Raw genomic sequence first — 14702 nt, forward strand, 5'->3', positions numbered from 1 at the left:
CTAAATCCTCTTTTTTGGTTCATCTTTGAGAAAGAAACGGAAGGCTAAAGAATGATGAGATGCTTTGGATTGTCTTGTGCAGGACAGCGTCACGGAGAAGGTGTGATTTTTATACCAAACTCTAACTTTGTGATTACTTTTTGCACTTGAAGCCTCTGTGAGTGGCTGTTGAGGTAGAAAAGTGACAGAAATGTAGAAAATTGTGGCTCAGACTAGAAGTATTGTGTGACAGTCTGCAGGTAAAAGCCACCAGTTGTCCTCTTCTTTTTCCTGGCATGTTATTATGGATGTGCAAAGTGTCAGCAGACATGTGAAACAAAACAAAAATAGAACAAAGATTGTTAAAGCAAATGTAGGTATGCTGTGATTCTGAAACCAATGTTTTTATTAGTTGAAGTCATGAGTTTGATTTGTCGTGTTTGTGGCTGAATGCTTTAGCAGTACATTAAATGTTTTGGTCTTACAAGCAAATATTCAAACATTTTCTATGAGAATTCACCGATTTAGCTTGACTTTAACTGTTTCATAAATGCTGAGAAGCCATCTGATCCAGCTGTTAGAAACGAGCCCGGGCCATTATTGTGCAAACCGACACGTTTCACAGATGGCTGCCAGGCCTTATTTCCCTAAACGTAATGTTTTACATCCAAATGAAATGTTCTGTGCAAAAACATGTGTGTGGATAATGAATTGGCAAGAAGTACAAATTTTGGAAAACTTTATGTATTTGTTAGTTTCATAAACTTTATCCAACTTTACTCTTCATGTGTTTCGTTGACAGGGATGAAGCTTGTAACGCTGCTCTTTCAGGTGACCTGTACTTTAGGGGATTCTGACTCCCTATAAGGAACATCTGATCCATGTACAGCTGGAATTTGAATCAGATTACTGGTTACAAGTCAGGCTCATTTCCAGTGGGTTGTAAGTGTTGTTGCCGATTCTGGTTACAACTCTTATGAACGTAATGTTCAGGAACAGCCAGGATTTGCAGCAGGAATCATCTCTTCTGAAGCCATGGTCCTCAACTGGAATAGGGTGCATTTTAAATAGAAGATTTTAAATATCTTAAAGTTTATAAGCTTATTGCTCCATACATCCATGTACTTTTGTAACTTCTGATGGTGTTTTAGATTATATTTCTGAAAAAAATTGAAAATCAAAATAGAGGAAAAACTTTTTGTGATAAATAAATATCAAACTTAAAAAAAAGATTCTTGGACAAAATATCAAATACAGTCAAGAGAGTCTAATGTTAAGCAACTCAAGCAACCAAGAGGACATTCTAGCAAAGTTGAAAAATAACAGCAATACAGTAAATTAGATAAAAATACAATTTTAACCACACAGTCCCATCTAAACAGACGGCACTCTGTATGATCTGCTGTTATCTGATGCCTGCTTGCTGCAAATATGTGACTTAAACTGATAAACTCTGTGTATGAATTATGATATGAGCATTTTTTAGTGGGGAAGGAGATATGAGCTTAAATTAAATCAAGCAGCAGTCAGTGGTTTCTGTGATCATCTATCTCTGCCACTAAAGGAAGTCCTTGAAAAGAGTTTGTTTTCACCCAAAGATGTTGGAAACCAACCAAACCCTAAAACAAGCTCCGATGTTTGCTTCAGACTTTTCTTCCATAGCAAAATAACAATTTGTTGCTTCACAGATGTTCACTTCAAAGTAAAAGCACAAAATGCTTCCAGGCTGCAGAAGAAAATAGACTTTCCAGAGTGCTTCAGCTTTATTGTATGCCTTTCACCAGATAAAGGAAACGCCAGCAGCACGGATGCACACATGTTTTATTTCTGCATCTCACATGGTGTTTACTTGTTTCATCATGGCGTTGAGTTGACAGAATTCATTCAGATCATCTCTTTAGTAACTAACAGAGAAGAGAAATCAGGTCATACATGATAAAAACCTGCTTAATATAGAAAAGTTATTCTTTATTTTAATAGTAAAATGGCTCTGTGTCATTACACGTGTGCCGATCCCTTCATCCAGAAGGAATTACTATCTCGTATTTTGGCAAATTGTTCTTTAATTTAATTTATTCCTGACCATGTTGAGTGTCATTGTTACTCTGAATAAAGTACAAGGACACTTTCAGTTCAGATGCAGAAGGAAGCCTAAATGGTAAAAAGAAGACAAATGTTGGGTTTAAATATGTCAAATGGCTGAAAGTAAATAAGTATTTACAAGTACAAAATATTTTTCACAACATTGAGGCCTCTGTGTCACTAAAGACATTTTTCGAATATGTAATGTCCAATGTAAGGTTTAATATTATAGTTTAGTTCATTGTTTTACCTGATTTTTTGATGCACACTTCTTAAAGGTGCAATAAGTAAGAACTGTACAGTCAAATCATCCCAAAACAGTCTCATGGCTCAATCATGTTGGGAGGAAGGTTACATTCAAACAGATTTCATTCTCAGCCAGCTGGGTGGTTGCCAGGCAGAAGAGGGATCTAGTCATTGGCCCAATCTCAATACTCGCACTGAGCGCTACAGTTTTCCGTGGAGTGCACTTGGAGGAAGTGCACAGTTATTCTTTGAGTGCATCGTAAACATGTGTGCAAACAATTTCATAAATGGGACAGTGGCTGGTCGCCGTTTGGGCTATTAAGAAAACTTTATTAACAACATTTAAATTAACAATTTTCGACAAACAGACTTTACATTCATTGTTGTTCACATTAAATCTTAGTCTAAAATATTCAGAGCATGAATAAATAGCAGTGATTGTCTTAAAATGAACTTTCATTTGAAAATACACATTTTCAGGAAATGCACAAGAGCCATTGCTATGCCTTCTTTTTCACACACAGCAATGGATTGTGGGTAATACCATTCACCCAAATCCGCATGAATGCAGACTTGGGTAGCGTGTGGCTCAAGGGTCCAAAAAGGGCGTGGTCAGCTTACACACTTGAGGATCGGGACACCCTATGCACTCGCACCCCTGGACTAGAACGCACAATTGAAGGACACAAGTTATTTCTTGTAAACCCTCTTTATCTTTTGTTTTCCTATATACTCTTAGAAAGTCGTGTAAAATTACTCAAGTAGAAAAAACAGACAAACACACAAACAAACATTTATCTGCCATTTATTGTAAAACGTTTTTTCTTTTTCAGACTGAATCAGTGGAGCTGAAGTTTGACCCCTCCACATGTGGTCCTGATGCTGCTGCAGAGCAGGTGTGGGTGGTAACTCCACACACACACACACACACACACACACACACACACACACACACACACACACACACACACACACACACACACACACACACACACACACACACACACACACACACACACACACACACACACACACACACACACACACACACACACACACACACACACACACAGAGGCTGCGGGTGGGAATGCTCAGCAGGCAGCTCAGAATCAGCCTGCCCAGGACCACCACCAGGCCTAATTACGGAGAGAACATGAATAATGAGAAATCAGTGCTCTGTTGGTCTGAAACCTGCAGCACTCCACGCCTGGTCAGTCCACGTCTGAGTCAGACTTTCCACAGTGCTCACTGAGTGACGGATAGCCTGTGGCATGAACCACATATTCTCAAGCTGCATGTGTATTTATACGTGACCTTGGTGGGCGTTTTGATGTGTTATGGGGAGCATGATTTCCACATGATAAACAGAACAGCTGTGTTTTTGTCTCTGCAGTTTCCTTTGGATGCAGGTGAACTATTTTTTTTTGCTGAAAACCGTTTCAGATGAAATGATGGAAGCTTCGGTTTAATGCACATGCAGACACATGTGACTATTAACCTTTGATATAAAGGTGTGGTTGACTGAAAAAACATTTTTAAATTAGTATTTCTGATTATAATCGGTCACTCTTAGTTTTTCATGCAGGCTGAACATGAAAACAGTCTCCTACACCTATCTCCTGCATTAGCTTCTGACAGAAGATAGATGCTGAAATGCTAGTATTTGAAAACCCCCACATATATATGTCACACTGTGAATTAGCATTCATGGCCTCGCCCATCTTGGCTCTGCGCGCCCACAGGAAGGCTTTTGTCAGTTATTTTTTGCAGCGATGAGAGAGAGAGAGTGTCTTGGTGATAGTTTGCAACATGGCTGAATGAGTTCTGTTAACCAATCAGAAGCAAGGTTTGTGTGTATCATTAATAATAATGAGTAATCCTGCTGTTTTCAGCTCACCTCTACACCAGCAAACTTCTGCATCTCAGAACAGTAGCATCATAGCTTCTTTTTTGTTTAATGACTCATAAGTTGTTGATTTACACTAGAGAACACTGCAAGTTTATTGAATGAGCGAATGAACCAGAACTTTAATCATCACAGGTTGAAATCGAGCGCAGACACTCATTAACAGATGAATACGTCTTATTTATACATAGATGACATAATGAGAAATGAGGCTGTGCGAGTTTGAGGAGCTGTCCAGATGCTGAAACAGCAGCGCGCGGTTAATTTTAAGAGCAGCTGTCTCTGGAGGTGTTTTACTGCGTGTGATTTATCTGGAGATAGTTGGGGTTTTCTGTTTCCTTAAGAGGCTCTTGAACGTAATTAGGATCAAAGTAACGAGCCGTCTGCCACACATCGGCGGTGAAACCACACCGGGAGAGTCACAGCCTCGCTTGTAGCTGCATGCGGACAGGAGGGGTGGAGTTTATTGCATTTACTTTTCAAAGCTCCTCCGGCTCAGACAGAAGAAGCGCTTTCTTTTCCCGGGAAACAGCTCAGATGGTGCGTCCTGGCATGTGATCTCACTTCACAGACCAGTCGCCTCGCCTCTGCAGCCTCCAGTTTTAAACTTTCCATGCAGTTGCCCGTCCGGCAGACTCAAGCTGCAGGAGGTTCCGTCTGGACTCGCTCGCCCGCTGCGCTCCGGTTCTCTCCGTGTTCAGAGGGACTCGCGCGACCGCAGGAGCTGGCCCGGGTCTCCCGCACGCATGGAGGGAGACGTTATGGACAAGGTGGAGGCCACAGCTCCACCTTGTGACTTCGACCCCACGAGTGGGAGCATCCCCGCCACCAAAGTGGAAATCACCGTGTCTTGCAGGTGAGTTCAGAATGGTGGAGGTGTGTATTTTTCCCTTTTTGGTAACATTTTGCTGCAAGCCGCCCTACGAGTGGACACATTTCACGCCATTGACGTGAAACACTTATATAGGTCATTTTGGGCCAACTATATGAAGAGTGAAACAGGAAAAAGCTTGAAAATGGGCAAAAATGACTGTAGGACAAATCTAATGGAATTCTTTAGTACAAACGAAACAAACATGTTAATTTATAAATGAAACGGGTCTATAAATGCTCACAATAATGAAATCATACCAAGTAAACTTTTACACGTTTAGTAGTTGCTCTTATAAAATCGTCTTTGATGTTGCTGACGTCGCGTGCCAAAGAGCGCATCCATTCTCGAGTTCACAGACACACACCAGAGGTTTTCCCTGAGTCTCTCGCCTACAGAGCTCGGAACGACACCTGCTCACTTGCTTCAGGGGCGTTTTGTTCTGATGATATTTGCAGTCCTGCAGAGATTCAGGAGCAAAAACCATGAAGATCACAAGAGTCTTATGTGGTTTGGGTGGGGCAGCGCTGGCTGCAGGTGGAGACGCGATGGAGGCTCCAGTGAGAGGCTGAAGCACATTAGTTTGGGTGTAAGCTCAAGATGCTCTATTAAATGCTTAACACAAATACAATTATTTTCTATGTTTCTGTGCATCATTTAGCCCAGAAGTATCATTATTCTGCTCTTATACAATAAATCACAATATCTGAATGAAATTGACCTCTCAGCTGATTCACTCAATCAGGTCTCAGGAAGGTGGATCCATTCATATTTTGAAATTATGAATCAGTTTGCATCATAACAGATTTCATTACCCCTTCTGGGTATTTGACTTTATGATGTGGTGATGCACTCTGTTATGTTGAATATTTTGTGTGTGTGTGTGTGTGTGTGTGTGTGTGTGTGTGTGTGTGTGTGTGTGTGTGCGTGTGCGTGTGTGTGTGGCTCAGGCTGTGAGTGCATATGAGTTTCTATCCACTGGGGGCAGTTTTTATGAGTAACAGCTGGAGGTGTGTTGTTTCCCTTTTGGTCCCCCTCCCCTCCAGACCTGCAGCCAGGATCCGTGTTGAATCCTCCAGGCTCTGTTGAGTTAGTCATTAATTCCTCTCCAAACAAAAAGTAGCTCCTGGACACAGCTTGCTAGAGAAGAAAAAGTAATTCCCTCTCTCACCAGATCCTGAAAGTCCCGCCTGTTCTGTGTGACTCGTGCAGATTGCTCCGGTCTCTCCTCCTCCTGTTCCAGCAGAAGCTGAAGTGCACAGCCATGCATGGAGCTCCTCCATCAGCTTATCAGGAAGTCTGTATTTGGTCTTTTCCAGTAGAGGCACACAGAAACAATGGGTATTATGGGTATTATGTGGGAGCGAGGCGCAGGCTCCACAACCCTGTGTAATTGATTTAGTAAGCCTGAAAGCTCTGAGATTGCAGCGCACATGGAATTGAACTGTGCTTTGCTGCCCTCCAGGTATTCTCATAACCCGCTGCTGATATTGCACGGTGCCCCCCTCCCCCCTTCTCTGATGAACTAGAGGGGCCAAAACAGATAGACGCTTATTAAAACAAGATCTGGATCTGCTGACAGGTCTGGTGAGCTGACCTCCAGTGGAAGGCTCACCCTCCTGCTCAGAGATTAAACAGCTGTTCTCTCAAGCACCCGCCCCCAGGAAATCCAGTTCAGTGGGATGGGGCCAGTGCTCCCCTGTTGCCCGACCCTGCTTCTTAAGTGGCCCCAACAAATGTGTTCATTAGTTAATATTTAAACAGTTGTGATGAATGTTTCAGAGCGTGTCAGTGTGGTTTGTGTGGTAAATGTGAACGTGGCCTCTTTATATCTCAGCTTGCCAGGCCGCCTCAAAGCTCCCATATACAATAGCTTCAGGGAAATGGAGGCTTTAGCTCTGCGGCTCCACTTTGAAGCACCCTTTTAGTTAGAAACGTTGGGAAATCCGTGCCAGACCCTCAAGGCTCGGCATGTGGCGCTTCATTCAAGGAAGATTTTTGTTCTTTTTATTTTTTTCCAACTTCTCTCTGACTTGTCGCGGCACAAACACACAACTGTCTTCTTCACTGGAGAGAACAAGAGGAAAGGGATAGTACAAATAACCTTGGTAGCTTGGGTTTACTGGAACAGAGTGAGGTGGGGGTGGAAGATCTAGCTTCCAAAAGATGACTTTTTCTGTGTCTCATTTTTCACAAAGAAGAAAATAACAAAACAATTTAATAGAAACCCCGGGGACATGGCGGAGTACATAACATTAGCTTCAGTACAATATAATTACCAAGCAGAAGGACACAGTGTGACATTTTATCTCACTTGCATCCAGCAACAATTATTGGATTTTATTTGTCTTTCTAACAGTTTAAAAACATGCTGCTGAAGTGCCGTTAGAGAGAAAAGCAGCTGACAAAGCAATCTCTCAGTCCCCATGCACAGACACCCACCTGATTGCACTAATGTGAAACTTTATCAGCCCCACTGACAATTTTATCGAGATGTTGCATGGTGTTTTCTACTGCAGCTCTGGTGATCTCTGTAAATCATTTCATTTCTGCACCAGATTGCTTAAAGTGGCGTTGCATCAAATCTCTGCAGATCTACCTCCTTCTGAGAGATTTATTACATACCGAAACACACAGAACGTAACGTAATTTCATTTCTCTGTATGTCTTGTACATGTGGTAGAATTGACAATAAAACTGACTTTGACTTTGAGAAGGTCAGGCGAACGCCGGCATCCTGACACAAATGTGTGCAGGAGAGGTCATCTGATACGAGAGGCCGCTGATTGCTGTGCCTGTGTCTAAAGAAATCTTCTGGAGAGCTCCACGATCTGATCTTTTCCTGAAGCAAAAACCTGTAAAATCTGTCAACATAAAAACAGATCTGGAGCAAAAATGATAAGAACACTTCAAATCTCCCTGAAATCAGCATCTCTTTGTGATCTTGCGGAAGATGGATGGTCACAAACTGTCAGACAAAGCGTAACTTAATGTTCCAGAAGTGGCTTAAAATCACTCAAGCCAAAGGCTGTGGTTGAAAATCAGGGTTCTTAACCCTCTGGAGGCAGGCGTTGCAGATTTGCAACGTTAAAACCTACCTACCTGGTTACTCCACGTACGTATTTCATGACCACTTTTTAACTCCTGAAGGACTTAGTTGTTCGTCCTTTCATCAAAATTTATTTTGAGCCTGAGAGGGTTAAGCCTGATTACTCCTACTATTACATTGTTTAAATTTTATTATGAACCTGTTTGCTTTGGAGTTTTTCAGGTTTGAAGATATGACATCTTGATCGTTATTTTGGTTGTTTTACGTCCGAAAGAACAACTATTTTTATGTTTATTTGAGAAAAATGCCCCAAACTGTTTAATTAACTCATTCACTGCTAGCTGTTTCCTGATCAGTAAAGCTCTTCGCTGCCAGCATTTTTCAGCATTTTCACTGTAGGACATTGCGCTCTATGATGATGTCGATGCCAAAACTACCAAAACAACCAAAACAAAGCGGAGACTCACCTCTTATATCAGGAAGAATCCGCGCGTTTCAATCGTTATCCGTTCTTTCATAATCCGTTGTTGAATTGTGGTCGGCAGAAGCTTTTCTGGTTCGCATCTCACTTTTTTTCATCAGTGGCCCAAAACGATCTCCTAACACATGGATCTTCTGCTTCCTGATCACGTGACGTGTGACGTATGCAGATGAAGATCAGCTTTAGAGCTGGGATGTTTGTTTTCGCGGTGCAGTGGTGCAATGACGACTTTAGTCGCCATTGACAGTTAATGAGTTAATGAAACCAAAAACACAAATCAACTCAAACACACCACTATAAATGGTAAAATCAGAGAAGATGATAATGTCCAGTGTTCTTTTGCTTTAGCTGTGGTGAAAAAGTTTGAAATAAATTTTTTTTGGAAATCCTAAAATGGACAGTTCATGCTTTTTAATTTTTTTCATCTGAATGATTCAGTTGCGGTCTATATAGAGCAGAAGTGCAGGTCTTTCTCATTATTGTAGTTCTAACAGTCTGTTGAAACATCTCCACAGCACATGGAGTGACTCATGTCAGCATTGTTGCATACAACACTGTATTTAATATATGTTCCCTTTAAAGCAGCCAGATTTACATGTTATGTAGAAGTGGTGAAGATCTTCCAGAAGTTCTCTTTGGATTTTTTCAGCTTTTCCTAATTATGTCCAAAGTCTGGATTATGTACGCCAATTTTCCAGCAATTGTTCCAGCCGAACAACCTCCCGTCAGCTAGTGCTTCCCTAACTTCTCATCCACCCCTGCTCCAACCGCGACAGCCACCTCTCCCTATTTTCACTGCCGACGTTGCCCTTTTATAATATTAGTCAATGTCTTCTGGTTTAATCTAGTTGAAGTGGGCAAATTCTCTTCATTATTCATGTTTCTTCTTGTTAGCTAGCTAGCACAACCAACATGACTGCTGCTGTTCTACAGAACAGAAATGTAAACTCACGTGTGTTTTTCTAATCTATTGATTGGATGATCTGAGCTTGGGGCCGGAGTCTCTGGCCCCTACAGCTTACTACTGAGAATGGGTTGAGCATGCGCACTGTGATTTCAAGTCTTCCTTGTTTAAAATGAACACTGACGGGCAAAACAACGGCCCCTTCTCAGATTTTCAAGATTATTTAATCCACTGAGCTTGACAGTATCCTGGTAAAACAAATAAATCACCATAAAATAGATTTAGCATTTTTCAAATAAAAAAAAGAAAAAATTGTTGTGGCCTGATAGGACTTGTAACGATTCTTGTCTTCGACCTGAAAAATGCGGACACCCTTGTTGTGGAACATCTTTGCAAAGATCCTGCAAAGACCTGAACGATGCCTCAGCACCATCAGAATGTCACGTTTTATTCTCCTTATGAGTCAGTAACACCACTGGGTAGTGCAAAAATCCCCCCAAAAGAGAAAAAATTTCCTTAAATCCGTAATCTTTTAATCACCTATTTCATCTTGAAACCTGCAAACAGTTTTATTATCTCTCCCTGATAGAAAAATCTTCTGTTTTTCTGCCGGCACACAGCCGGTTGGAGCTGAACTAGTTTGCATTGTGTGGAGGCATACAAGATTAATAAAAGACCTTTCTGAGCGAAAGAGAGAAATTTCAATTTGCAGACTGACCTGGGGGGAGCTCTCGGGTTTTATCTCATGAGTATTTGTCAGAGATGTGTCACGCGTGTTCCCGGGATCAGGGCGGTGAGACGGAGGAACGCCAAGAGGAATCAGATTTTTTAATGTCTAAATTTGGGGGATGCTATTATCCAAACAGGTGACACTCGCAGGTCGGTGAAGCAGATAATTATACATGCAGCCACGACACAGTGAAAATGAGTTTGGATCCCAGACTTGTGGTTTCTGTGTTACTAAAATCTCCTCATCTGGGATTGTCACAGGTGGATCTTTGTTGTCTCTGACTTAATAAACAAGAAGGTTCTCAAATATCAAGCTGTTAAAGCTAACGGGTCATCAGGGAGCGCATGTGATAGGAGACAAAACACAACAGCTCATTGGAGAAATGGTGGCTGCTTACTCAAGCTCTAACACACTAGTGCATATGCTGAAGGTCCTTCTCACTGTCAGACAGGAGCCCAAATCCAGGCTTGTGTCTGTGTGGAACATCTGACTCACAGTTGGTGAGAAATAAAACAGTGAAATGATTATTGCATCAACGCACCACACAGGAGCTTTTGTCAATTTGCAATTTGATGCTAATTTCCATCTAATTTCACAAATTGACATTGCTGGTATGGCGTGTGCTCCTGTTATAGGATTAATTCATTATCAGGTCCCAAGTGGATGCAAAAAAAAAAAAACAACCTTTCAAACGTTCTTCTCCACTGGGAAAACAGGAGCCGTTTTTTCCGATGAGTTTTTTTTCCAGATGAGTTGCTTTTCTATCTTGAGATGAACAGATCTGCTGCCATATTGTGTGTGTGTGTGTTTTAAGATAGTTGTGATGGGGATGGAATAAATTTAACCACAAGATGCCATACTCTTCTTTTAGACACACCTGCCGCTCACCCTGGTGGTCACGTCTGGTAATCCTAGACAGGAAGGTCCTAAATTTAAACAGGCGAGAGATGGAAAAACTCAACTCATGCAGTTGTCATAAATAAAAAATAATAGGACTGTATGGCTTTTTTCCCAGTTGGCTCAGATTTGAGAAACTGCAGATTAAGATTTTCATGAAGGATGGATTATAAAGCTAAATATAAAGTTTACAGAATTCTTTAACTCATAAATGATCTTTATTATCCCGCCTGTTGTTGTTTTCTGTCCACAAACAAGCACAGATGAGATGGAGGCTGCTGCAGAGGAAGAATTACAGAACAACGTTGAAGTCGATATGTTTGATCTGAGTTAATAAACTGCTGCTTCAGCTTTCATCTCATAAATCTAAGCAAAGCTGGATTATTGGGCTGAACTGGTATTGGACATTCATTAGCAGTCCAGCGCATTTAACTGGATTTACCTTAACGGTGTTAGTGTATGTTAATCCATGCTGGTTCTTCCCAATAAAACATGATCTTCTCATTAACGAGGCTCTTTTTTCTCATGCTTGCTGCTCCACACACCAGAGCTGCAAAGTCATTTCTGGTTTCAGTTGTTTTCAGTTGCTGATTAAAACAAAAAACATTAAAAGTATTACAGCAAAAGTTGGGAAGATGTTTTTGTTGTGGCAATAATCTTGTGCCTTGTAAATAATAACGGCATCACCACAGGGGCTCTGCAGGATGGGAAAGACACTAAATACATGTTTTTATGTATTTTGATGGTTTCAGAGTTTATTATTTTGCTGCTAAACTTAACTGTTCATCGCAATTGCTTTTATAAGGTTTAACCTGCTTATTATGTGAGTTTTTTCATATACTTTAGTTTAATGATGAGTTTGCATGTGTAGTTTTTTTCTCAGCACACACAAAGCAAGCAAGTTAGGTGAACTGAAAATTGCAAACCTTATGTGTGTGTCTCCCTGCACGTGTGTGTGTGTTTATGTGATGGACAGCCTCTTCTGGGGTGAGCTCCATCTCCCCTGAGACTCTGAACAGGATTAGGCAGGCACAGAAAGCAAGTGTAAGATGTTTTTGGTCATTTCAAACCAAAAATATGCACAACCGTATAGAGACGGCTCCTTATTCTGTCTCTAGTTTGCATTTTAAAATGTTTAAGAGTCGTTTAGTTGGTGAGTCTTAAAGAATATTTACAGATGTTGCTTTTTCGGATGAGATTGCTTCAAATTTAAAGACGCATCGACGCAGAGTTCTGCATTTCTCTCAGTTTCTTGTTAAAAAAAAGAAGCTTTCTCCCTTTTACACCCAGAGCTGTCACCGTGTGCAATTAGCAGTGACATTATTCCCGAGTCAGACATTATCTACAAGCCCAAAGCCTCTCTGAAACGGGGGTGTCAGTGAATGTGCATACTCATTTATTATACGAGCAGAACAGCAGGTTTATGATGGAGACTCTGTCACTGCCCATGAGACGGCTGCCCAGGGACAGCTTTGCTGCAGGTATTGCCAATTTAAGAGACATCCTGGGTTAAAACTGAATAATTAAACAGATGGAAAAGAAGGAAAAGACACATGGTGCCATCATAGTGAAAGTCATGGGTGTTGTACTTAATAAAGGGCTCAGAATGAGCTTTGAATGTAAAGCAAGTGAGTTTTTTAGCTACAGAAGATAAACAACATAAGGAAATCACCACTCTATAATTATTTCTGTATGGATGTATAGACATATAGACATACAGACACACAATTGCAGTATGTATGCCCATGCCCTTATGGGTTATTTGAGCTTTTGACCCATTAGAAGAGCTTAAGGGTGTACAAGACAAAAAGTAGACCTTTTGACCCCGCAAAGCATAAGTGGGAAGATAATGTTTGTCCTCAGTCAAAGGAGAGGAGGCTTGCGGGCAGGAGAGGAAGCGAAGTACTAGAGTATACATCCAAATGCAAACCAACTCCTAGAGACATCTCCAACGTCTTTCATGTGGAGACGGTTTATTCCATCAGGCGCTTGTCTTTCACGTTTGTGGTGTCCTTTAATTAAGGCTAAAGGTGCAGGACAGGACAAGGACTATGATTAAATGCTTGATTGACTATTTTCAGAAGTTTTTCAGTCAGCAGCACGGATGTGTTGAGGGAGTGAGTACCATCGAGTGGGAGCAGCTCTGTCGACGGTGCGGTGCTTTGAAGTGGTTGTCTGAGAGGGCAGGTTGGCTGTAGATGATCTGAGATGGCGGGTAGAGTGATAGTGTTGTAGGAGGTCAGAGAGATAAGAAGGGGCAAGGTTGCTGAGAGCTTTGTAGGTGATGAGTAAGGGATTGAATTGAATAAGCTAGTTAGTTTTACAACTGGGGCTATGTGTTCTCTGTTACTGGTGAGAGCACAACATATCAGCACTACAGTGGAACTGGAGCACATGGTGGCAAATGATATGTCCAATGAGTAACATAGATGATGTAGAAGAGAGGACCAAGAACCAAACCCTGAGGAACACCATGAGCTACTGGGGTGGTATTAGAAGTGCAGTTGTTTATGGAGATGTATTGGGATCTCTTAGAGAGAGAGAGGTAAGATGTGAGCTAGAAAAGGGCTAAACCAGTAACACCAATGTGAACCTGCAAATGGTGTAAGAGGATGGAGCGATTTATTGTATCGAACGCAGCGCTTAGGTCAAGGAGGAGGAGTGTGGAGATGGATACTGAGTCTGCTGCCAGCAGGAGGTCATTTGTCATTAGATTTTCAGATTTAATCGAGAGAGGTTTGATCACTTTGTCACAAAAGGCCAAGATAAGATTGTAGATTTGGTTCAAGGGTTCCCCTTTCTTTCCCTTTCAGCTGGTAGATGTGGTCTGGACATCCTAAAACTCCAGGTGTGTTAAATTCTATGTCTTCTAAAACCAACAAAAAAGAGGATTTTGGTCCAAGTAATTATGTTTACACGTAATTATGCTGATTTAGAATGCAATTAAACACATTTTCTCTCTCAATTTTCAAGTATTTTCCTACATTTAAAAATGATTTTGGTGTTAAAATGACCAAATAATCATATTTGAATTTTGAAGATTTGGTCTCAACAGAGTGGTCTAAAAGGCACACCACTATGAGATGAGAATAAAAGCTTCTGAATCTAATCGTTTGTCCCAGTGAACTTCTTCATCAACAAACGTCTTCCTTAACTCACAGGATAATGATCTTTTTCTTTCCCCCTGGGGGGTTGTGCAGCAGAAGAAGTTATTGACTTACTTCAATTAAAATAGATGAGTCGTTGCAGATGTTTATGACCACCGTGCACAGGTGTGTCAAATCTCAGCGCTTCTAGTTTAGGAATAAAAATGTTTAGTGAACACTAATTCAACAAACCGAGCGCTCTGATTTTAACGTTTCCTTCCTTCCCTCCAAATAAACCCCTCCCTGCTTCAGGAGACATTGACACCATGATGGACAGGCTAATTGTTGGAGGCTAATGGATGCCAAACAGCAACAGGTGGCTACAAAGAGACATTTAGTCATGGATGGTTTTGTCATGTCCAACGTTAATTGCGCCAGCATTTTTCCAACTGTTGTCAGGTCAGCTGCAG

The 14702-nt window shown here is 41.3% G+C and overlaps 1 protein-coding gene across 2 annotated transcripts in view; it reads left to right on the top strand.

Annotated features, from left to right (window-relative positions):
* The first annotated feature begins 4424 nt into the window (after window positions 1-4424).
* cpne5a (copine Va) overlaps window positions 4425-14702 on the top strand; it is a 100212-nt gene continuing 89934 nt past the window's right edge. Inside the window, exon 1 of one of the 2 annotated variants that reach the window (XM_015967756.3) lies at window positions 4425-5070. In XM_015967756.3, the coding sequence (XP_015823242.1) occupies window positions 4961-5070 (110 nt within the window). In that variant the 5' untranslated portion in view covers window positions 4425-4960. The remainder of the gene's footprint in view (window positions 5071-14702) is intronic. The other variant, XM_015967754.3, reaches the window with a different exon arrangement.

Source organism: Nothobranchius furzeri, chromosome 15 (genome assembly GCF_043380555.1).
Source record: "Nothobranchius furzeri strain GRZ-AD chromosome 15, NfurGRZ-RIMD1, whole genome shotgun sequence".
Lineage (NCBI taxonomy): Eukaryota > Metazoa > Chordata > Actinopteri > Cyprinodontiformes > Nothobranchiidae > Nothobranchius > Nothobranchius furzeri.